General features: G+C 46.1%; 2 protein-coding genes across 3 annotated transcripts in view; both read right to left on the bottom strand.

The window, feature by feature from the left end:
* Nucleotides 1-1,005: 1,005 nt before the first annotated feature.
* LOC147697735 (coagulation factor X-like) overlaps nt 1,006-24,123 on the bottom strand; it is a 333,359-nt gene continuing 310,241 nt past the window's right edge. For both annotated transcript variants that reach the window (XM_086934407.1, XM_086934406.1), the window contains one exon: nt 1,006-2,931. In XM_086934407.1, coding sequence (XP_086790533.1) covers nt 2,462-2,931 — 470 coding nt within the window. In that variant the 3' untranslated portion in view covers nt 1,006-2,461. The remainder of the gene's footprint in view (nt 2,932-24,123) is intronic.
* Nucleotides 5,066-23,585, bottom strand: LOC147697736 (uncharacterized). The gene is made up of 3 exons (XM_086933582.1): nt 22,511-23,585; nt 20,723-21,759; nt 5,066-5,197 (listed from the first exon to the last, which is right to left on the bottom strand). Exons 1-3 carry the CDS (start codon nt 22,818-22,820, stop codon nt 5,066-5,068), a joined length of 1,479 nt encoding a protein of 492 aa, XP_086789708.1. The 5' UTR covers nt 22,821-23,585.

Genomic DNA, 24,123 nt, shown 5'->3' with positions numbered 1-24,123 from the left:
TCAGTACAGAGGAAGTAAGACACTCAGAGCATCCTCCTAACAGGTGGTTTTAGATACAAAAGGTACCAAGGCCTGACAAGGGAAGTGTGTATTACCTATTTCACTTTCTTGTGTAGTGAACTATCGGCCAGATTCATCAAGCTTAATTGCACTCGCAAAGGGCCAGATTCTGAGAATCCGGCCCTTAGCCAGTGCAATTTTTGCATTTGGGATTCATCATCCCAAATTCAAAATTCGCTAATAAAGAATTCGCACATTTGTGAGGAATCGCATTTAAGGAATCTCTATTTGAGATTCCTTAAATGCAATTTATAAACCATTTTAAAATTGCGAAATCACAATTTTGGGTCGCTATTTACCGCGAGGTCAAACCTCGTGGTAAATAGCGAAAACTTAGAAAAATGCATTTAAATGCATTTTTCTAAGTTGAATGTTACACACACACATGTCCTTTGGACATGTGTGTGCGCAACACCAATGTAGATTACATTTCAGGGGTGCTACAGGGTGTACTTTGGACACCCCTGGCACCCTTGAAATCACATCCTTATTTGTGATTAGCAAATTGCTAATCGCAAATAAGGAATGTGTAGGAATCGCAATTTATTTAGCGATTCCTACATGAATCCCGTTTTGCAAGTCCTTAATAGCGATTCCTTAATAATCGCTATTGAGGTCTCGCAAAACGGGACTATGATGAATCTAGCTTTATATTTTTTCTGAAAACCTTTTCCAGTGGGTAGTTTGCCTTAAAAAGGACATGGACCCCCTTGCCGACATTAAGGTGGCATGCTTCATCATAAAGCTGGCATCACTATATATACTGAGACATTCCTGGTATTCACGATGGCATCATCGTGTCATTCAATGGCACTGACATGGCATCATAAACACTTTTAACAAGGGGAATTCAGGGACCTTGAAGCGCTATTCAAATGGCTATTCTGCAAATTAGTACATTCCATAAATGTGAAGCACATTCAACTTCAGAAAATAAACAGAGAATTATTACATTTCAAACCTTAAATGTTTATTAAAGGTTAGGGGATTACAGAAGGAAAAATCACAAGATAAGCATTGATTCATCAAATATGAATGCATCAAACTCTTATGCAGTTCAAATGAAGTAAAAATCATATAAGTAATAGAGTACAAACCAATATAAGGTTGCCACCAAAGCCTTATCTTTGTCAGAAGCATTCTGCTCATTTTTTTACTCTAATCTACATTGCACTAGCTTAAATCAAACAATTCTACCATTTGAGGGACCTAAACACAGTTCCATCAAACGATCCAATCAGTTTGAAACAACGTTATACAATTATGCTTGTTATTGTCTTATGATCTTCCACAATATTGTGCCTCCCTGTGTCCTTCAAACCTTCATATCTGCAACAAAATGGGGTACATGGGACCAGCCTGTACTCCACAGCCATCTTCGCTTACGTACAAGTAATTCTCCTCTAAAGTTTACATTTGAGTTCCATGTGTTAATGTTGACTAGTGCAAAACACTTAGGGCCTAATTTATGAAGGAATTGCGCCGCCCTTGCATCACTTTTCAGTGACTCTGCGGCTGCATACTCAATGCGCCACACTGCGCATTATTTACAAAGTGACATATCTAGGCAGATGCATCACTTTGTAAAGCCCTGCACTACATTATACCTGCGTAAGGTATAATGTATGCAGGGTGGGCGTTCCCCCATAAAAAAGCTCAGTAGAAGTGGCAGAGTAAAATTTATGAGATTTCACTACGCCACTTCTACGACTTGACTGCTTCAAATCCTTACACCTGCTTCAAGCAGGCGTAAGGAGGGACGCAGGGCCGTTTACATGCCACTCGTCCCATGTGTAATGACACATTGTTGGCATTGCGTCAGGTTACAGACAAACTCCAGCAATGCATCATTACTGCACCAACAGATACGTCAGGATTCCTGACATATTCATTCAATTCTTGCGACATGGAGCACCGTAGTTTAAATACGGTGCTCCATGGTGTGGCAAAGATGGCACTATGAAAAGTGTTGCGTTACTGTTTTTCCTCAGTGATGCAACACTTTTCATAAAGGAGGCACTTAATATAAAATAAACTTTCACCTTTATTGTGATTGTTGCAGTGTAGCAGGGCGTGTTGATGAAGAGCTACTCTACTGGCAAAGTGCTGAAATTCACTAGAAATAGGGATAGTGTCATAAGGGTAATGTGCCAGACACTGCACAAAAAGCATTTAGATTTCAGGTGGATCTATTGGCCTTACCAGTGCTCGTTTACAAATGTAAGAAAAGGTGAGGGCAAACAACTTCAATGGAAATTCGATTATTTTTCACAATTACAAATATATAATCTTCAGAAGGAAGTACAAAGGACAAATGCAGTTCCAATATAACGACCAACTGACCAGAGGCATGAAAGACAACATATACCCTTTCGAGTTTGTGTTTACTTCCTATACATGACTAAACAACAGCAATGTGCCAATTCCTAAAATTGCACATTATTGATTGAATCCAGTTTACGAAGTTGGATACAAATGTGAACACCTCCTGCGTTTCCTCATCTACACATTTTGCATTCCAGGTGGCTATGCCAGTTATAAAGTAAGTATCTTTATACGGGGTGAAATGTGGGAATCCCCGAGGTCCTTTATTGCCTGAACCCCCACAAAACATATTTTCCGTGATAAAGTTGCTGGTTCTCGGATCCAGAAACTGACAACACTTGTCACGCCGAAAAGGCAGCAGCGTCTGTTCAGCAAAGGCCATTTCAGGAATGCAGGCTGGCATGGCACGCGGATTGAAGACAATAGCTTCCGCCAGTTTAACAATGGCTATGTCGTAATCAAAAGTGCTGCTATTAAATTTACTGTGCAGAATGAAAATGTCCACCTCGTGTGTTGAAACAGGACTGCTTGCATTGAGATCTGTCCCTACCGGAAAAAGAAATACACAATTAACCACCTTCACTGACACGCAACACATCACATATAGCCACTGTTACTTTTAGATAAATCACACTAAATATAGGCAACTCACATTTTGCTCAAAAAATGTAATATATCTATAATGTCTTCGCATGAATTTTTTTTGTGAGAAAAATTAAACTGTTGTGTCCACCCATATTCCGCCAGTTTCTTGACCGTGATCTCTAGGCCTCAGCAAATCGATTACAGTGTACTAGCCTGTAGCTTCTCCGTCTTGTCTGCTATTGGGTGAACAGACAGTGTGATGTAACTCGTTGTAAACTAATGGGCAACCTATACTATCTTACTTTGATAGTTCCCTGGCATTTTGCTGGGAGGAGAGTGGCCTAACGGGCAGAACTGGCGAATTTAGAAGATGGGGACCCGTTTCCAGTCTCCGCCTCTGCTTCGGCTTAACACATCCTGTTAACAAGGGCAAATCACTTAATGTCCCCGTCTCTTACAAATTGATTTTACATTGTAAGTGTCTTTATGGTACTAGGAATTAACGGGTCAATTTTCTTATTTGCAAAATTGTTTACAACAAATGTTAGTCTTGTAAATTGTAATATAATAGTTCAGCATAAGATTAAATGCTTTTTGTTTTGTTTTAGATGAATGGTGTGGCAATGCTTACATGTATTCGTAATCATTCATATTACACAAGAATCATCAGTTAAGGTCGTATCCTTTTTACATTTTGTGTGTGAGTTAATTTTAGAAAGTTTGTCTAACATTGGGTGATTTTTACATTATTTTGAGTGAACGTCTCTTTAGCCATAAACAATTAGGATTATTATTGATTGGTCGGCTTTTTTATGTCACTTTCCTAATTATAGAGTGTTTTATATTGCGGTCACTACAGTCGATAGTGCCATTTATTAGTGATGCTAATAACTGGTGTTACAGTTTAAAAAATGTTTTTCATTTTTTTCCATATAAACAAATACCATGTTCGGTTGGGCGCAAAAGGTGAGATCCAGTTGTAGTACATGTTGAGCAAAAATATAAACCTTGAAGGTCTCCCTGCAGCGTTGCTGGTGCATGTCCCAGACATCATGGTGTCATAATATTCAACAAAGATGAAATCTCATTTCATAGCATACAGAGAAATTATATAGCCAAAATCGATCCTCCAACCACCCTCACCCTCAATTACAACTGCCATCATATCACTCCACCTTCTCAGGTCATCCTTCAGTTCCTCATCTATACGCGTCCTCCGCATTCAAACATCCTCAGCAACAGCTCACTCACATAAGTCTTTATTAGATGATACATAAATAGGGCCCATACTTTTCAACTAGTGTATTGCAATTTGTCATTTTGCTAATAAAAGGTTAGCACCACAAACTTATAGCGGATAATGTTCCTCTTGGGTCTCCAGTAAAAGCCCAGAATACAATGATTGTTTCAGGATTAAATATGTGAGACCTGTTGTTGTTCTTCCTAAATAATTCACCACCAGTTTCCAGTACTCCACCACCTCTTTGCATGGACAGATCATATAGAGGAACACAGCATCTCTAAACCTGCAAAGAGGGCAACAGCTTGACCGAAATGTATATATCATTTAAATGAATACTACCGTGAAATAAATCCAATGCATAAACTTTAACTGAGTTAGACGACAGTAGGACTGGCTGGAAGCGTTCTTCAGGGAGATATGGTCCAGTACCATTTGTCGTCCCTAGCTGACCTTCCCAATCCAGATCCCATTTGGGTCTGGTTTTATGCAGCGTTATGACAATTCACCCCTGCTAACTGTTCTACATCAAATGGATAATCGGCATCTGCCTCTCATCAGTGAAACTAGGTAAAATACATTCAAACGTTCAGGGACTGACCAGGCACCTCACCATACGCAATTAGGGCTACCATAACCAATCTTGCATACGATGCACCTGATATTGTGTTCTCGCTTTCTCAAAGTGCAGAAATTACCACCACTCATATGTAGCACTTATGAACATTTAGACACTCTGCATCCATCTAGATACCTCAGTCTTCTGGACAATACTCAGAAATGCCTCGTTCTCCAGAGTGGGACCTTAGTTTCGAATGGAGTTGCCCATCACAATGACCTTGGGCAAGCACAATTTCAAATTCGTACATCAAGACATCCAGTTGAGATATTCCTGGGCATGCCAACAACAGGCTCCACAGCAGAGATTTCAAGGGTGGAATATTGTGGCATCCCCAAAAAGGGTGGATTCACAACTGGGGGTACCACCTAGTGATAACACAAGACAAGTAATAGCATGTCAGAGACCACTAGACCACAGTGTTTGCATGACAATTCAGAGTTATCAGTTTGAGCCTGGGATACTTTTCTGCCTATATCAGGGAAGACATCAAGCTTCCAAGTTCTCTAAAATACATTTTAGGTAACCAACAAAAGATCCTTGGAAAACATATAGATTTCTAGGGAGGATTATTGAGTTAAATTCTACCCATTACTGCCAAAGTGCGCCTAGACCAAATAGGCATTGACACTTGTATTCCATTTAATACATGGGCCACACTGAAATGTGTAAGCTGCTGTTGGGTCTGTGCTAAACAGGTACTTTAGATCACTCCTCTGCCACTGCACCGCAGGTCAGCAATAGACCCTCCTTACAATGCGCTCAGCAGAAACTAACTCGACTTAGAGTAGCTCATCCACAGTGTCAAGAGGTCGGTACACGCATCCAACATTTGCAGCATAATGGGAACAAAGACAGATGCATCCTGCAAACATCAGAGGGACAACTTATGTATTGATCAATGCAGGTTCACCCCTAAATCTGCCAAGTGTACTCTTAGCGCACTGCCAATGGTTCCTCAACCTGGTACACAGAGCAGGCAATAGGGTCATCCCTCATGTATACACCACACCAATGGCCAACTCTCAGAGATCCCCATCCGAGTGGATGACGACCAGCCGCCTGAAACTGACCTCAGACAAGACGAAAGTCCTCATCCTGGGCTCCTCGCCCTCCGCCTGGGACGACTCCTGGTGGCCCCCCGCCCTGGGCACCGCACCCAAACCGACAGACCACGCACGCAACCTGGGCTTCATCCTGGACTCCTCCCTCTCCATGACCAGACAAGTCAACGCCGTCTCCGCGTCCTGTTTCAACATCCTGCGCATGTTACGGAAGATCTTCCGGTGGATCCCCACTGAGACCAGGAAGACAGTCACCCAGGCCCTCGTCACCAGCCGACTGGACTACGGCAACGCCCTCTACGCCAGAACCACCGCCAAGCTCCAGAAGAGACTCCAGCGGATCCAGAACGCCTCAGCCAGACTCATCCTCGACATCCCCCGACGCAGCCACATCTCCGGACCTCTGAGAGACCTGCACTGGCTCCCCGTCAACAAGAGAATCACCTTCCGTCTCCTCACCCACGCACACAAAGCCCTACATGACCAAGGCCCGAGCTACCTCAACAACCGCCTCAACTTCTACGCTCCCAAACGCCCCCTCCGATCGACCAACCACGCCCTCGCCGCCGTCCCCCGCATCCGAAGAGCGACAACAGGAGGAAGGTCCTTCTCCTACCTGGCCGCCAATACCTGGAACACCCTCCCAACCGACCTCCGCCTGACCCAAGACCACCTCTCCTTCAGGAGGAAACTCAAGACCTGGCTGTTCGAGCAGTAGCGGAACCCCACCCCCCCCAAGCGCCTTGAGACCCTCCGGGTAAGTAGTGCGCTCTATAAATGCCTTGATTGATTGATTGATTGATCCAGTTTCAAATGTTACTGTTTGTTTTTCAACCTTAGAAAGCTACGAAGGAATGGGTTGAATCTTAACCTCTTGAGAGTCTGAAATGGAAACTCCCACCACATGGTGTCGAGTCGATACTGAGCGATGCTACAGTGAATATTCGATAGTCCAGATCTAGAAAGTACATTAGGGGCAACCTAAGTGGGTAGGCCCGCAGTCAGAAATAAACATTGTGGGTGGGGGTTAAGCCCAATATTAAGAACAACATAAGAGGAGGAATTGGAGGCAGGGGGGAACTTGTAGACAGTGACTGCAATACGTTGAATTTTTAAAGTATGCAATGCATACTGGTCTTTCACAACACATTGGGTCAGTAGAATTGGTTGAAAGTATAATTAGCTCATTGCCTTAATTTATTTTTTAGAAAATGAGCACATTGAAACAGTAACTGACTGAAACAGTAACAGCAACAATTAAATCCAAGTTGGATATGACTTTTCTCGGGAGTTCTCTCTTTCAGGAACTATCACATAATCTTCTGGAGAATTGTGCATTTTAAAGCTCATTGGACCAGTATCAATAATCACAATAAATAACATCTTTGCAGGGGGTTTAGGGATTCCACGGATCACTGAAACAATATCGACGGACCGAATATCGACTACTAAAATTATCGACGTAATTATATCGAGTACAAAAATATCAACTCCCAATACTTAAACATAAAACTACAAAAATATCGACACAAAATTATCGCAATAAATAAACATCGAAAACAACATTATCGACCAGCCAAAATATCGCAAACACAAATTATCGACTTTCAATACACATTGAGACATAATCAAAAATATCGAATACAAAAATATAGACCACTACAATATCGGAATTTTGAATTATCGACTGCAGTATACATAATAAATATTCGATTATATCTAAAATAAACCCTTTTATTCGTAACGTTATTCTGCATACTTTTAAAAAATGTTATGTTATGTTATGTTATGTTAATAACTTTTATTCAGCGCACAGCTGCCCCAGCGAAGGGGCGTCCTGGCGCCTGATCAAGTACCACAACATAACAGACCGCCGCTGAGAAGAGGAAATTAGTTAACGAGGTGAACAGATGGGTCTTAATCGCCCGTCTGAAGAGAGTCAGGCTATTCAGGGCACGGATATGGACAGGAAGGGAGTTCCATAATCCAGCCGCCATGACACGAAAAGAGCGACCTCCTATCCTACTCAGTCTAAATCTAGGCATGTTCGCTAGATAGAGGGATTCCGACCTGAGAGACCGCCTGGGGACATATGGGGAAACAAGGCCCATCAGGGCGGGAGGAGACAAGAGTTTCAAGATCTTGAATGTCAGACAGAGTGCCTTAAATTTGATTCTCTGTCTGACCGGCAGCCAGTGCAGGGAGGTCAGGACTGCCGATACAGAGCACCGTCTCGGGAGGCCTACAATGGCCCGCACAGCGGCATTCTGCACCCTCTGCAGTCTAGTCGCCTCGGCCTGATTAACGCCGAGCAACAGAGCACTCCCGTAGTCCAGCCGGGAAAGAATGGAGGCTTGGACCACCAGTTGCCGAGTAGGGGGGTCGAAGAATTTGAGGACAGGTCTCAGTCCTCGCAGAATCCCATAACAGGTGGCTGCGATCTTCTTAGTGTGGCTGGTAAAAGAAAGGTTGGAATCCAGCCAGACCCCCAAGTTCTTCACTTCAGCCGCTGGAATGGGAGTCACCCCCAATTCAGGAGGCCACCATTGATCTCCCCACAATTCCGCTTGCTTTCCTAAAATCAGGACTTCGGTTTTCTTGGCGTTTAACTGTAAACAGTTAATACGCATCCAGTCCGCCACGGCAAGAAGCCCTGCGCGAAACCTGGGGGCAGTCACCTCAGGGTACCCACTGAGTGCCACCGCTAGCTGCGTGTCATCGGCGTAAGATGTCATGGTTAAGCCAGATTGTCTAACTACAGCAGCTAGCGGTTTCACATACAAGTTGAACAGCGTGGGGCTCAACGCAGATCCCTGAGGGACTCCTAACCCCAGAGGATGGAACGAGGACTGACCAGGTGGAATGGCCACTTTAAAAAAACGGTCCGAAAGGAAAGAGCGGAACCATTGAAGAGCCTTACCCTCAAGACCCACTTCCTCCAGCCTCCGCAACAAAATGCCATGAGACACCGTATCAAATGCGGCGCTCAGGTCTAACAGAAGGAGCGCCGCTGTCTGCCCCGCATCCAGCACCGAACGGAGATGTTCGCTCATAAAGAGCAGAGCCGTTTCGGTGCTGTGTTGTGCCCGAAAGCCATTCTGGCTCTTGTCAAGGATATTATTGCGAGAGAGATGGGCAGACAAGATGGAATTTACGTGTGCCTCAGTGACCTTGGCGGTCCAGGGCAGGAGGGAGATGGGGCGGTAGTTCTCAGGAAGCAGAGGGTCTAGACTAGGTTTCTTCAATATAGGGCTGACCACAGCTTGCTTCCAGGAAGCAGGAACCACGCCTTCCGTAAGTGAAAGATTAATCAGGTCCAGTATGGGTTCACGACATAGGGGCGGGAGGAGAGTGATAAGCTCTGGCTTCAAAGGGTCTAAAGGAGAGCCAGATTTAATTTTGAGGCTCAGGGTGTCAAACGCCTCAACCGACATAGCAGGCAGGGAGGACAGAGGTTCACAGTCTGGAACCCTAACAGGCCTGGGCTCAGCATCGGGCACAGCTGGCATTAACCCTCGGTAGATTACCTGCACCTTCTCCACGAAAAAGGATGCCAAGCTTTCACAATGAGAGTCCGTGCAGATTTCTAGCGAGGTGGCCCGTTTACCCATCAGATCTTTGAGCACCTTAAAAATTAGTTTAGATGGGTTAGGGCTGTTAGAGAACTCAGACGCATAATATGCCGCCCGGGCTTGACAGATAGCTCTGTGATAGCTCTTAAGCTGGGTAAAGTACAATGATTTCAATGTGGGGTCAAAAGACTTCCTCCACGCCCTCTCCGCTTGTCGGCAAGTTCTCTTGAGCTCAGCAAGGGACTCATTATACCAAGGGCTGCGGGTTTTAGCATGACATTTCGACCAACGCATTGGTATAAGAGAATCGAGGGCAGTACGAACCCAGGCACAGAACTGTTCATATCCCTGTTCAACATTCGACAGGTTGCCCAAGGGCTGTGCCTCGAGGATATTAACGAACTCCTCCATTTTAAGCTTACGCCAATTTCTTTTAAAGGTCAATCTGTCCACAGGTTTAAATTGGTGATCATCCAGAGGGCATGATACTTTAACCAATAGATGATCAGTCCAGCCCACCACCATCGGGTCAGATGCCAGAGCCCGGTCCAAGGTGGTAAAAAAGGGGTCAAGGATGTGACCTCCTCTATGGGTGGGGGCGGTGACAAGTTGGTTCAATTGCATGACTTCCAGATCCGCTATCAATGAGCTGATGGGTAAAGAAGACGTCTGATCAAGATGTATATTCAGATCGCCAATGATGTTAAAGTTAGCACATCTAGGAGAAAGGGAGTTAACCATGTCAACGAGAGCGGCCTTAAAGACCGTGTCATTCCCTGGAGGGCGATAAATTAACAGTCCACTAAGAGTGAACTGATGGCTGACTGTGACCTTGAAAGAGGCGCTTTTGCACATCGGCAGATCGAGAGCTTGCCAGACCGCCGGAAAGCAAGATTTTGTTGCCAAGGCTATGCCTCCACCCCTAGAAGTACGGTTCAGAGTGAAAACCGTATAGGTGGAAGGAAAGGCCAAATTTATTATGTCAGAGTCGGTGTCCTGTAGCCAGGTCTCAGTGAGAAAAATAAGGTCCGGTGAGTCCTTGTCGATCATATCGCGAAGGGACTGATGGTGCTTAACCAATGATCTGACATTAAGGCTCCATATACTAAGTGCTCGCCCAGAAATGTCAGTACGAGCAGCTAGGGTAGGTCTTTCAGAGGAGCGCACCCCACTGGGGGGATCTAATGAAAACCTGCCACAAGGACAGTCATAAGGTCCCACAAGTGGGCACACCGGAGCATGAGTACAAACCGAGTGACCATCTCTAAAGGTAAGGAGATCAGCACGATTGTACCTGAGTGGCGTAATGAAGTCCATGGTGAATGAGGACTGAAGCCAGAGTCCTGTGCCCGCACCCGCTACCTCGACGCGGACGAGCGCAGACGGGCAGGACTCTGGCACGACTCCGGCTAAGCGAAGGCGTTCCCCTGCGCGTTCCCGCTGCGCGGAAGAGGACGACTTTAAATAGGCGTCTCAAAGTACATCACGAGCGTGGGGACGCTCCAAGATGGCGCCCACAGGAAGTAGAACTCACCCAATCCAAAATGGCGCCCACAGTTATCCACCCCGGGACCCGGACCCGCCAAACAGCGGTGAGCGTTCCTCAAATTAAATGCAGGTAAGGGGACTTGAGCCACACAGGGGCGCTACGTTAAAATCAGGGGATACAGCAAACTAAATAAACTTAAATGCGATAAAGGCAAGTTAAAAATGCAGCGCACTGGCAGCGCGACCTGCGCAGAATGCAGCAGATGATCAAGGAATGAGGCGCTAAAGTCCGCCTTAAATAGGCGTCTCAAAGTACATCACGAGCGTGGGGACGCTTCAAGATGGCGCCCACAGGAAGTAGAACTCACCCAATCCAAAATGGCGCCCACAGTTATCCACCCCGGGACCCGGACCCGCCAAACAGCGGTGAGCGTTCCTCAAATTAAATGCAGGTAAGGGGACTTGAGCCACACAGGGGCGCTACGTTAAAATCAGGGGATACAGCAAACTAAATAAACTTAAATGCGATAAAGGCAAGTTAAAAGTGCAGCGCACTGGCAGCGCGACCTGCGCAGAATGCAGCAGATGATGTAACATACTAACATTAAACAATAAATTATCTGCAACATTTAGAACATACAAAACATTTTAAAAAACAATCCATTCACATAATATAATCGTATTAAACATTATACTGCTCACATTACAAAACAATATTAAATAAAATTAATGAAAAATAAATGCAACACAATATAAAACCATTACCTACCATCTACAAAACGATTCACTAAACTACCAAAATAATTCAAATTTTCTCAAACAACCATTAAGAAACATCAAACAATTAATTTGACCAATCAAATCAACCAGCACATATTTCAAACACTATATAAAGAAAGAAAACACACAATTAGATACCAATAGTTACTACAAAAGGTGAAGAAGGAGAAACTCTGCGAAATTTTCAACAGAACAGAAAACTTCTACCATCAAAGAAAAGATAAAGAAAACCAAAGTAAGTACCTGACTTTAAATACTAGGCTTAGCACTACAAACTACTAATAATAAAATAAACAATAAACTAATGTTTTTCTTTCATTTTTAGAATTTATTGCAGATATACCACAATTAAAGAAAAAAAGGCCAACATTTGCAAAACTATCAACTCTAAAATCAAAGTAAGTATACAAACTGAACTGACAGAAACTAGTTATAAAAGGAAACTTAGAAAGAAAACTTCCAAGGGAAAAGGAATCCAATACTTGTAAACCAAACATATACAATAATTTATTTTTCTTTCACCAACAGAATACATCAACAAAAGAAACAGAGAAGAAAAGCATCAAAACACAGACCACAGCCCTCCAAACAACAAAAAAACTGGTAAATATACTGTGCATATGTGATAAATGTAATGATAAAGGTAAAACAAACCTAAATGTCTCTATGTAACATTTATTTACTATAGAAAGAAACCAGAACAATGACAGAGGAAGCTAAATTTGTAACTTCACGAAAATGCTTCTGTGTTATATGGGCTATACATATACCCAAAAAAAACAACATCAATTGAAAGTGTTTTGGAAATGTAGCAAATATTACAGTAAGAAATGTTATGGTCGTGCTATAACTCAGGAAACAACTGTAACTAGCACAACAGAACATAACCACCCTCCCAACGTGACAGAAATAGTAATTAGACAAATGCTTGGCTCACTAAAAGAAGCAAACACTAACACAGACAGCCCATCTACAACTATTCTTAAAGACCATCTAAGAACTCTCCCCCAACATGCTTCAAGTCAAGTCCCTTCTATAGACTCTATAAAAAGGACTATAGCTAGGCAAAAAATATTAACCACAGCAACATCGCCTGCCCCCAAAACATTTGAGGAAGTCCAAATACCCCCTGAACTAGCAATAACCCATAATAACGAACCTTTCATAATATATGACAATGCATGTACAGAAAAAAGGATTATAATGTTTGCTACAGCTGACAATATGGTGAAATTACACCAATGCGACACATGGATGATGGATGGCACATTCTCAGTGTGCCCAAAACCATTCTACCAATTATACACCATCCATGGACACTATCAAAACTGCAATATCCCCTTCATATATGTCCTACTACCCAACAAACAACAAACAACCTATACTGAGATACTAAATAAAATAAAAGGCCTAACAAATAATTACTTCCCCCAAAGAATTATCATTGACTTTGAAAAAGCAATGATTAATTCAATTTTAAAAACCTACCCTCACACAGCAATTCAAGGTTGCTACTACCACTTTCACAAATGTATATGGAAACATATACAAAAATCTGCCCTAAGCACCGAATACTGTACTGACAGTACTTTTGCCTACCAGGTAAAAAAACGTAATTGCACTGGCCTATGTTCCAGTTACAGATGTAGCGGAACATTACAACCTATTGATAGACAGTCCCTATTATAAAAAAATGAAACAAAACTAAGCCCTCTCTTAGATTATTTCGAAGATACCTAGATAGGGAGACTACACAGATCAGGACACAGAAGGCAACCCAAATTCCAAATCCCCTGGTGGAACGTCTATCTAAGTACACTAAATAAACAAGCTAAAAGCAACAACGCTGTCGAAGGATGGCCCAATGCTTTCCAAGCAGGTACAGGCAGAGGTTCCCTAACCCTACATAAACTCCTGCAAGCATTACAAAAAGAACAAAGCTACCAAGAACTCCGAATGGAGCAATCTATAACACAAAAAGGCCCAAAATAAACTAAAGAAACGAAAAAAATGTACAACACCTTACAAAGCCAAGTAACACTATACCCAACTACCAGAGACCTACCGTAACTGTCTACCATAGCTAAACAATTCTTTAAACATAATTCACATACATACACTATTTAAATAGGAAACATAAAATATAGATATTAAACACATGTTGAAAACTGTAACTAAAATATTTAAATATATTTAATATATTTATTTAAATATATCTAAATATTGTCCCCACAATTTCTAACATATACCATAAATTTTGATGAAATATAACAAAACAATCCCACTCAATAAAATAAATGAAAAATACTTACTCACTTTGTTGCTGAAGAGAAACCTTTGCAACCAAAAAAATAATTCCTTCGAAGAAATCCACCCAAACAATCCAAATGAGATAATCCAAAAATAACCCTATTTAGAACAAAAATCTGTTCCAACACAATCCACTAGGAACCCTTAAAAAACCCAAAAATAGTTCATAAAAATATTAAAAAACGCTCCATGGAAATGTAATATAAATAAAATGTAAAAAAACAAATCCATAACGAATCTTCTCCATAACGGATCCAACGATAAGCCATAAAAAACCCATAAATAGTGTAAAAGTACAAAAACGCTCCAGGAAAACCCAAAAATAATAGAAAGTGTGTCTCTAACATATTAAAAAAATAATAGAGACCCTTCTTATGATAAAAAAACGCAATATTTTACCAAAAACGACATCCACATAAAGTACCTGTAAAGTAGAAATAATACATACCCACCCGCACACAATACACCCCAACATACAATATAAAACATTATATAACACAATACAAAACATTATATTAAATTTCTAACGATATTCCTACCTCACCAACATACTAACGCCAAACGGTTAAACCGGAACAAAAATGATAACCGTAACTACCACCTAAATCACACACATACTACAACTACCAAACAATATAACACTTACACATACTCCACAAACACTCAAACTAAACATATAACTCATATAAAGTACTTAAAATTAAACTTACCCTTCCACACGCGAAGCAGGCTCCAACCGCGACCTCTTCCAAATTGAAATGACCCAAAATAACATGGCACGGTTACAAAATAGTCCCAAACAAACAAATAGTCCCATTTATATTCACATTAAATAACATTTAAAAATTGATTTACACATGTTACAATATACATTATGTAACTATTTTATTTTTTTTGAAATTAAACAAAAATGTAACATTGTTATAATAATTATTGCAATGTACTATATATGATTTTCTATGACTTTATATTAAATAAACAAACATTTCTCTAATTTAAAATTACTTACATGACTGTATGAATATACAATACTGTTATTAAAATTGCTATTATTTACTGTTTGTATAAAATAATATTTTACCTACAAACATTATCAATGTATCTGTAAAAATTATTATTATTAATAGTTTATATATTAATAATAATAATTTATTTCCAAAAATTCACATGTTAATACTACAACATTGTTAACAAAACCTTCCTTTTTGTATTAATGTTTATAAATATGTGTAGTATAAAAATTGTTTAGAAATACTACCACAATGTTAAACATTTTTTAAATTTTTTATTTCATATAACTTGTCAAATAATTTTTGTTTTTGTTTACATTTAAAACTGTGAAATAAACAAAAAAGTACACTTAACAAATATACATTTACTTCAAAATAATTGTATAAATTATGTTTGCACAAATATTTTTTTTAAATAAATTTACAACTGAAATAAAAATGTAAATATTTTGTATGTATTTAATGGAAATAAAAATGTACAGATAACATTGAAAAATGTCAATACAATTATTTTATGTATTCTTATTTTACAACCTACATTTTGAAATTAATAAAATATTTAAAACATGCTGTGGCTTTTATTTTTTGAATAACTAACAATTTCAATAATGAATTAACATAGTTATAATAATTTTACCATATACCATGAGTTCAACATATTTAATATCATCATATATTATTTCACAAATTACTAAACTTTAATATATTATTACTTACTATTCCCACTACAACAACTATATATTCCACCTAAATACTAAATAGACAACCAAAATAATTTTTCATTCACACTCCACCAAGTACAGAGTCAAACTAGGGGGTCCATTAGGATAGCGGGCGGTGGCACTACCGAAACGATGGCGGGGCGGAAAAACAGCTTTTTCCGCCCGCTAGCAGTGGAAATCACGTCCGCCACATTAGGATATGTAAACACAGGTCATTTCCCGTCCGCCGCGGAGCGCCTCGCTCCGCCATCAAGGTGCGCCCGCCACCGCGGCGGCTGCAGCCAATCGAGACCCTCCGCCGCGGTCGATGACGTCCGCCCCGCTCGACATATTAGGATGGGCCAAACAAGCTGACGCACCGCACCGGAGACACCGCACAGCTCTAGCAGGCGGAAAGTCTACAGCGGAGCACGCACGCCGAGATCCGACATGAACCCCATGGACCCAGCCCTCCACATGCATCCGGTCATGTACCTGCTGCAACACTATCGCCAGATGGGCCGCCGCGGACGCCGCCGCAGGTACGTCACTACACATATACACCACACAACACACATGCCGACACAGGTCCCAAGCACAACACTGGCATCCTGCTGGGGGGCACAACACATCCACATGGGCACACACACATCACCCACCTCAGAACAAGGCACCCCACGGCATCCGGAACACACAACGTCGGCCAACCTGCAGCAACGTCACGGTCACGTCACCGCCGCGGTCAACACATGCGCACAATGCAGAAGGCAGGGCAACAGCAAGGCATGGACACATTCCAAACATCACAGCGACACACCACCCCGACCAACACTGCACACCACCCGAAGTAGTCACAGGCCAGGTGCCAATCCCGTGCACCCCCTTGCACATCAACAAGCACTGTAACAACAAGCACAATACACACACACTGCGACACACAACCAGGGACAAAGGCACAGCAGGATTGCCTGACAACGGACACACAACACCAGTGCACTCCCCACAGCCCACACAATTGAATACAAACATCCACACAGGGCAAGACAAAACATACAACAGGCATAATACTCCTGCCTGACACATGTGTGTCTCACACCATACAGGGGCACACATACATACACTACAAACTAACACCCTTCACACTGCACACCTCTCCACACACATGCCATGTAAGCCATGCCACCAGGACCAAGGGCCAACACAAGACGACCATACACATACACGCCAGGGCACACAGAATGGGAAACACACACCTCATCACATCATAAACATCTACTACACCACAGCACAGCTGCACACCCTGTGCTGCCAGTGTCCCCCAAGGTGACCTGTGAACAGTGTATGCAGCAATAGCAATTCACCCACACGAAAACTGCATGGCCTGCCAAATAACCATCACAGAGTACAACATCAGCAGGGCCACAATGGACTGAAGAACCTGTCCCCCTGTCTAAAAATCATATGGCCACATACAACCTTGCAATGGTGATGTACAAAATAGACCATGGAACTCAGTCAAACAAGAAAATGACTTTAATCAGTAAGGAGACAGAGAAAACACACCATAATGTACTGTATTTATTCACATATTGCACAGATGTAGCTACACAACATAAGTAGACAACAGCAACTCTCAAAATCATGTGCAAATGCCATAGACTATGCACTGGTGAATCACAATCGGGAAGTGCAAAGTCCTTGGCAGGGCAGGGTACAGCACATCAGAGCAACAGGCCCAGTGTCCTTGGCAGGGCAGGGTACAGCACATCAGAGCAACAGGCCCAGTGTCCTTGGCAGGGCAGGGTACAGCACCTCAGAGCAACAGGCCCAGTGTCCTTGGCAGGGCAGGGTACAGCACATCAGAGCAACAGGCCCAGTGTCCTTGGCAGGGCAGGGTACAGCACCTCAGAGCAACAGGCCCAGAGTCCTTGGCAGGGGAGAGCACATCAGAGCAACAGGCCCAGAGTCCTTGGCAGGGCAGGGTACAGCACATCAGAGCAACAGGCCCAGTGTCCTTGGCAGGGCAGGGTACAGCACCTCAGAGCAACAGGCCCAGAGTCCTTGGCAGGGGAGAGCACATCAGAGCAACAGGCCCAGTGTCCTTGGCAGGGGAGAGCACATCAGAGCAACAGGCCCAGTGTCCTTGGCAGGGGAGAGCACATCAGAGCAACAGGCCCAGTGTCCTTGGCAGGGGAGAGCACATCAGAGCAACAGGCCCAGTGTCCTTGGCAGGGCAGGGTACAGCACATCAGAGCAACAGGCCCAGAGTCCTTGGCAGGGCAGGGTACAGCACATCAGAGCAACAGGCCCAGAGTCCTTGGCAGGGGAGAGCACATCAGAGCAACAGGCCCAGTGTCCTTGGCAGGGCAGGGTACAGCACATCAGAGCAACAGGCCCAGAGTCCTTGGCAGGGGAGAGCACATCAGAGCAACAGGCCCAGTGTCCTTGGCAGGGCAGGGTACAGCACATCAGAGCAACAGGCCCAGTGTCCTTGGCAGGGCAGGGTACAGCACATCAGAGCAACAGGCCCAGTGTCCTTGGCAGGGCAGGGTACAGCACCTCAGAGCAACAGGCCCAGAGTCCTTGGCAGGGGAGAGCACATCAGAGCAACAGGCCCAGAGTCCTTGGCAGGGCAGGGTACAGCACATCAGAGCAACAGGCCCAGTGTCCTTGGCAGGGCAGGGTACAGCACCTCAGAGCAACAGGCCCAGAGTCCTTGGCAGGGGAGAGCACATCAGAGCAACAGGCCCAGTGTCCTTGGCAGGGGAGAGCACATCAGAGCAACAGGCCCAGTGTCCTTGGCAGGGGAGAGCACATCAGAGCAACAGGCCCAGTGTCCTTGGCAGGGGAGAGCACATCAGAGCAACAGGCCCAGTGTCCTTGGCAGGGCAGGGTACAGCACATCAGAGCAACAGGCCCAGAGTCCTTGGCAGGGCAGGGTACAGCACATCAGAGCAACAGGCCCAGAGTCCTTGGCAGGGGAGAGCACATCAGAGCAACAGGCCCAGTGTCCTTGGCAGGGCAGGGTACAGCACATCAGAGCAACAGGCCCAGAGTCCTTGGCAGGGGAGAGCACATCAGAGCAACAGGCCCAGTGTCCTTGGCAGGGCAGGGTACAGCACATCAGAGCAACAGGCCCAGTGTCCTTGGCAGGGCAGGGTACAGCACCTCAGAGCAACAGGCCCAGAGTCCTTGGCAGGGGAGAGCACATCAGAGCAACAGGCCCAGAGTCCTTGGCAGGGCAGGGTACAGCACATCAGAGCAACAGGCCCAGTGTCCTTGGCAGGGCAGGGTACAGCACCTCAGAGCAACAGGCCCAGAGTCCTTGGCAGGGGAGAGCACATCAGAGCAACAGGCCCAGTGTCCTTGGCAGGGGAGAGCACATCAGAGCAACAGGCCCAGTGTCCTTGGCAGGGCAGGGTACAGCACATCAGAGCAACAGGCCCAGAGTCCTTGGCAGGGGAGAGCACATCAGAGCAACAGGCCCAGTGTCCTTGGCAGGGCAGGGTACAGCACATCAGAGCAACAGGCCCAGAGTCCTTGGCAGGGCAGGGTACAGCACATCAGAGCAACAGGCCCAGAGTCCTTGGCAGGGGAGAGCACATCAGAGCAACAGGCCCAGTGTCCTTGGCAGGGCAGGGTACAGCACATCAGAGCAACAGGCCCAGAGTCCTTGGCAGGGCAGGGTACAGCACATCAGAGCAACAGGCCCAGAGTCCTTGGCAGGGGAGAGCACATCAGAGCAACAGGCCCAGTGTCCTTGGCAGGGCAGGGTACAGCACATCAGAGCAACAGGCCCAGAGTCCTTGGCAGGGGAGAGCACATCAGAGCAACAGGCCCAGTGTCCTTGGCAGGGCAGGGTACAGCACATCAGAGCAACAGGCCCAGTGTCCTTGGCAGGGCAGGGTACAGCACATCAGAGCAACAGGCCCAGAGTCCTTGGCAGGGGAGAGCACATCAGAGCAACAGGCCCAGTGTCCTTGGCAGGGCAGGGTACAGCACATCAGAGCAACAGGCCCAGAGTCCTTGGCAGGGGAGAGCACATCAGAGCAACAGGCCCAGTGTCCTTGGCAGGGCAGGGTACAGCACATCAGAGCAACAGGCCCAGTGTCCTTGGCAGGGCAGGGTACAGCACCTCAGAGCAACAGGCCCAGAGTCCTTGGCAGGGGAGAGCACATCAGAGCAACAGGCCCAGTGTCCTTGGCAGGGCAGGGTACAGCACCTCAGAGCAACAGGCCCAGAGTCCTTGGCAGGGGAGAGCACATCAGAGCAACAGGCCCTGGAACACACCCACATCGCTAACAATGGTGTACTGTAGCACACCTATGTGTGGCACAGGCGTCTGAGGGTGTTGACAACTCACTCCTGGCTGTCATGTGGAGTGGAACCTGGCTGTGTGTCAGGGACTGCAGGTCGACTTGACTGGTGTGACAGAGGGACATGTGGTGTGGCTATAACAGAGGGCCTGCAAGGTGGAGGGCTGTGCGGACCAGGTGGCACCGTGGCACGTGGAGGTGGAGTCATGCACGCCCTTGACACAGTGTGGGTGGGAGAGGTTGGAGGGGTGCCCTTCCACTTCTTAGGAATATGAATTTGCTTCCCTGTCATGGGGTTGATGGGAAGTGGCGTTGACACCACCTGCACACCCCCCAACTGTTCCACTTCAGGGGCAGACACTGCCACTCCCTCTGGAGAAGTGCTTGATCCTGCAGTACGCTTGTGCTGGCTACGCCTCCGGGCCACTTTAGCCTCTCTGGAAGGTGTACCCCCCACAGTGACCACCTTCCCACTTACCCCAGGGATGGCCACTACCCTGCCCTCCTGTCCCTTCTTGCCAGGGATGGCCACTACACTGCCCTCCTGTCCCTTCTTGCCAGGGATGGCCACTACACTGCCCTCCTGCCCCTTCTTGCCAGGGATGGCCACTACCCTGCCCTCCTGTCCCTTCTTGCCAGGGATGGCCACTACACTGCCCTCCTGTCCCTTCTTGCCAGGGATGGCCACTACACTGCCCTTCTTTGCCACAATGACTGGGCTGGTCACAGCAGGGCTTCCCTCCACCTGCCTCGATGTACTTTGTTCTGGGGTTGATGTGGTAGGTGGGTGTGTCCCTGTGTTCACCCCAGGTGTAGTCATGACATCCCACACATCCTCTGTGGGCATAGCAGAGTCAATATCTGGTGATGGCTCAGCAGCATGTGAGCCTGATGTCTGACACAATGTTGTTCTGGCCTTGCTCTTCTGTGACTCCACCTGGTCTGTGCATATTGGGGGGTCCCTGCCCTTCTTTGGGGATGGAGTCTGTGGACGGGATTGTTTGCTTTGGGTCTGAGCTGTGCTCCTAGTGTTGTAACGTTTACTTGATGTATGTCCCAAGTGCTCACTGTCATCTGATGTGGCCACTGACTGGGTGGACGTCACAGGCACCTGAGTTGCAAAGGGGGCATGTTGGAGGGCTGACGTCACTGTACCTGACAATGACAGGAGTGTACGATGTAGGCCACCCACGTCAGAGTGTATGCCCTCCATGAATGCCAGAACCTGCCCTATTTTGTAATCGTGGGCACTGAAGGCATTCAGCAGGGCGGTCTGGCCCACGCAAAGTTGCCGCAGGAGCTCTACGCACTCTGCACTGAGGGCAGCAGGGGGGACAGGTGCAGGTGCTGCGGTGCCATGTGTGAATGTCACACGTCCCCTCTTAGTGACACGGATACGGCCAGCCCCAGAGGAAGTGGATGGGAGGGTGGGCAGTGGCCGTTGGTAGTCAGATGCAGCAGCAGAGTCCCCATCCCCTGTGGCTGCTAACAGGGACTCATCCCCCCTGCCATCAGATGAAGTGGTACTCTGTGTCTCAGCCACAGATTCCTCATGCATACTCCTGTCACCCTCAGTAGCGCTGGTGTGGTCAGTGTCACTTTGCTCCGTCTCACCCTGCTCTGCTGCCGCTGTCGTGCTGGTCTCCCCACCACTTTCAGGATCATGTTCCGCCGTGGTGTCTTCCGAATCTGCATTAGTGACAGAAACATGGTTGTATAAGTGTCATAGTCTGGTCACACGATATCAGAGCAATGCAGCACATGAGAGGCCTAGAGCTACATGGTAACCATCACACCCTCAAATCATTGTGCTGCTACACACCAGTTACACCACAACTGAGCCTGTCATGCGGACAAACAGGCAGGAGTGGACCAATGTCGATGACACACAGCACTACACCCTGCCCATGGATGGTGTTCCCCTAGCCCACATGGACCTGCCCCACGGACATGATGTAGCCACAACTAACATCACCACTTCCAGAGCCTAAAGGGATCCAGAGGGGAATACACACACCTGTTTTGTCTACACATGCCACATTGTCAAATAGGCCATTACAATCACCATGTGCCAATGTGGGTTCACATTGTTGTCAGATGTGTGGGCCACTACCATGCAGGTGCATGCAAAGTACACTGACATGGTGTAACACTCATTAAGTGGACACAGCTGTACAGCATAATAGGGACTACACCCACCATCACAAAGAAGAGTGACCATGTGGGCAACAAAATATATGTCAAGGACTGAAAACTGCAGCCAGGAGATGCAGAGTAAGGCCATGGTGGGCCAATGCCTCATACAGACACACATCACAGTTGCCACTCACATCACATATCACAGCATGGCAGCACACGCACATCACATGTGTCACCGCAGACACAGGCACTCTACACATGCATCCACTCCCAGACAAACTCTCCCTCCCCGGATACTCACCATCGCTGTCTTGCTGCTGAAGCCCCTTCAGACGTGCATCCAGGTCTGGATAGGTCACTGCCAGTATGCGTGCCATCAGCGGAGTCATGGTGCGGCGTGCCACACGCCCTGTGCGTGGTACCATCCCCAACTTCATCTCTGCCACTTGCTTAGCCAGCCGGCTGATGTCGTCCCACCTCTTGTGACAGTGTGTGTGTCGTCTGTTTGATACCCCCAGGGCTCGCACCTTTGCTGCTATGGCCCTCCAGACAGCCTTACGTTGGTGTACTTTGAGCTGCAGGTACGAGAGTAAAGAAGGACTAATGAACATTTACACATTGTCATATGTCAGCATCTATCAGTACAGCAGCCAGACACTGAATCAGGACGCACAGTGACCCCCCTCCCTCCAGAACTGGGGGTACCCTCACAAGGCCACTCTGCATGGCATAAACATTAGTGAATGCATGCACACATTGAGCTTCGTAGTCTCCATGATTATCACACTGAAGAATGATGATTCAACACAAATGCATCGACAGCACTGTATAAATCATAAATTGTACAGGGCATTGATGTGGCATATCCACTAATCAGTGTGCAGCAACTGTAGCATGTAAGTTGGCTGATGGACAAACTTTGGAAGGGCAGCCACTGAACCTACTCTGTGGGGCACACTGACTATGACTACAGGGGCACCCTGAAATTACATCACAAGCGGACACTGTCCAACCAGCTACAAGGCAAACAACCGTTGGTCATGTCTGCCCCAAAAAGTAGCACATCCCACTCACACATACAAGTATTGGCCTAGGACAGAGTCATAATGCAAAACACACACTCCCACCACCTGCAAACATCTTGTCTGTCAGTGTTTGTCAGCACCACACATCCAAAATAACATACAGCTGCATCATGAATACACGTCTGACACCACCCTGCCCTACAGCTCCCTACATGGTGACTTACCACGACATTGGGGCCACCAAACAGCCGTGGGTACTGTGCCAGCACCTCGTTCACAAGGACATCCAGCTCCTCACTCGTGAATGGACTGGCACGGATCTTATCTGTTCTTGACATCCCTGTGGATATGGCAGACCTGTGGCAGAAGTGAGTTGTGAGGTGTCCCAGGCAGCAGGCTCTGTGAGCAGCAGGAGAGGGTCCCAGGCAGCAGCAGGAGAGGGTCTCAGGCAGCAGCAGGAGAGGGTCCCAGGCAGCAGCAGGAGAGGGTCTCAGGCAGCAGCAGGAGAGGGTCCCAGGCAGCAGCAGGAGAGGGTCCCAGGCAGCAGGCTCTGTGAGCAGTGGGAATGTGTGGCTCACTCCCACAGATTTATAGGCCCATGGGGTCGTTAGGAAGCTGATAAGGTGCTACAATTGGTTGTCTGGGTCAGCCTTATTCATAAGCATCCAATGACCGGCTCCGCGGCGGCGGCGCGCCGCTTCCGCATTATTCAAATCTGCATCATGCCACATTGAACACCCATGCCATTGGCTGTATGCAATGCACCATGGCGGTGACGCACCGCGGGTGTCCGGGGTGCGCTACCGCGATGGTGCATCATTCAAAAGCATCCAATGACCGGCTCCGCGGCGGCGGCGCGCCGCTTCCGCATTATTCAAATCTGCATCAT

This window comes from Lissotriton vulgaris, chromosome 8, assembly GCF_964263255.1.
Source record: "Lissotriton vulgaris chromosome 8, aLisVul1.2, whole genome shotgun sequence".
NCBI classification, from domain to species: Eukaryota; Metazoa; Chordata; class Amphibia; order Caudata; family Salamandridae; genus Lissotriton; species Lissotriton vulgaris.
This window is presented reverse-complemented; position numbering and strand designations above follow the sequence as displayed.

Coding starts and splice junctions, on each gene's coding strand:
- LOC147697736 (XM_086933582.1), bottom strand. CDS start 22,820: ATGTTCATTAGTCCTTCTTTACTCTCGTACCTGCAGCTCAAAGTACAC. Junction 21,760..22,510: donor TCAGCAGCAAGACAGCGATG/GTGAGTATCCGG, acceptor TCACTAATGCAG/ATTCGGAAGACACCACGGCG. Junction 5,198..20,722: donor AGAAGGGACAGGAGGGCAGT/GTAGTGGCCATC, acceptor TGTTATCACTAG/GTGGTACCCCCAGTTGTGAA.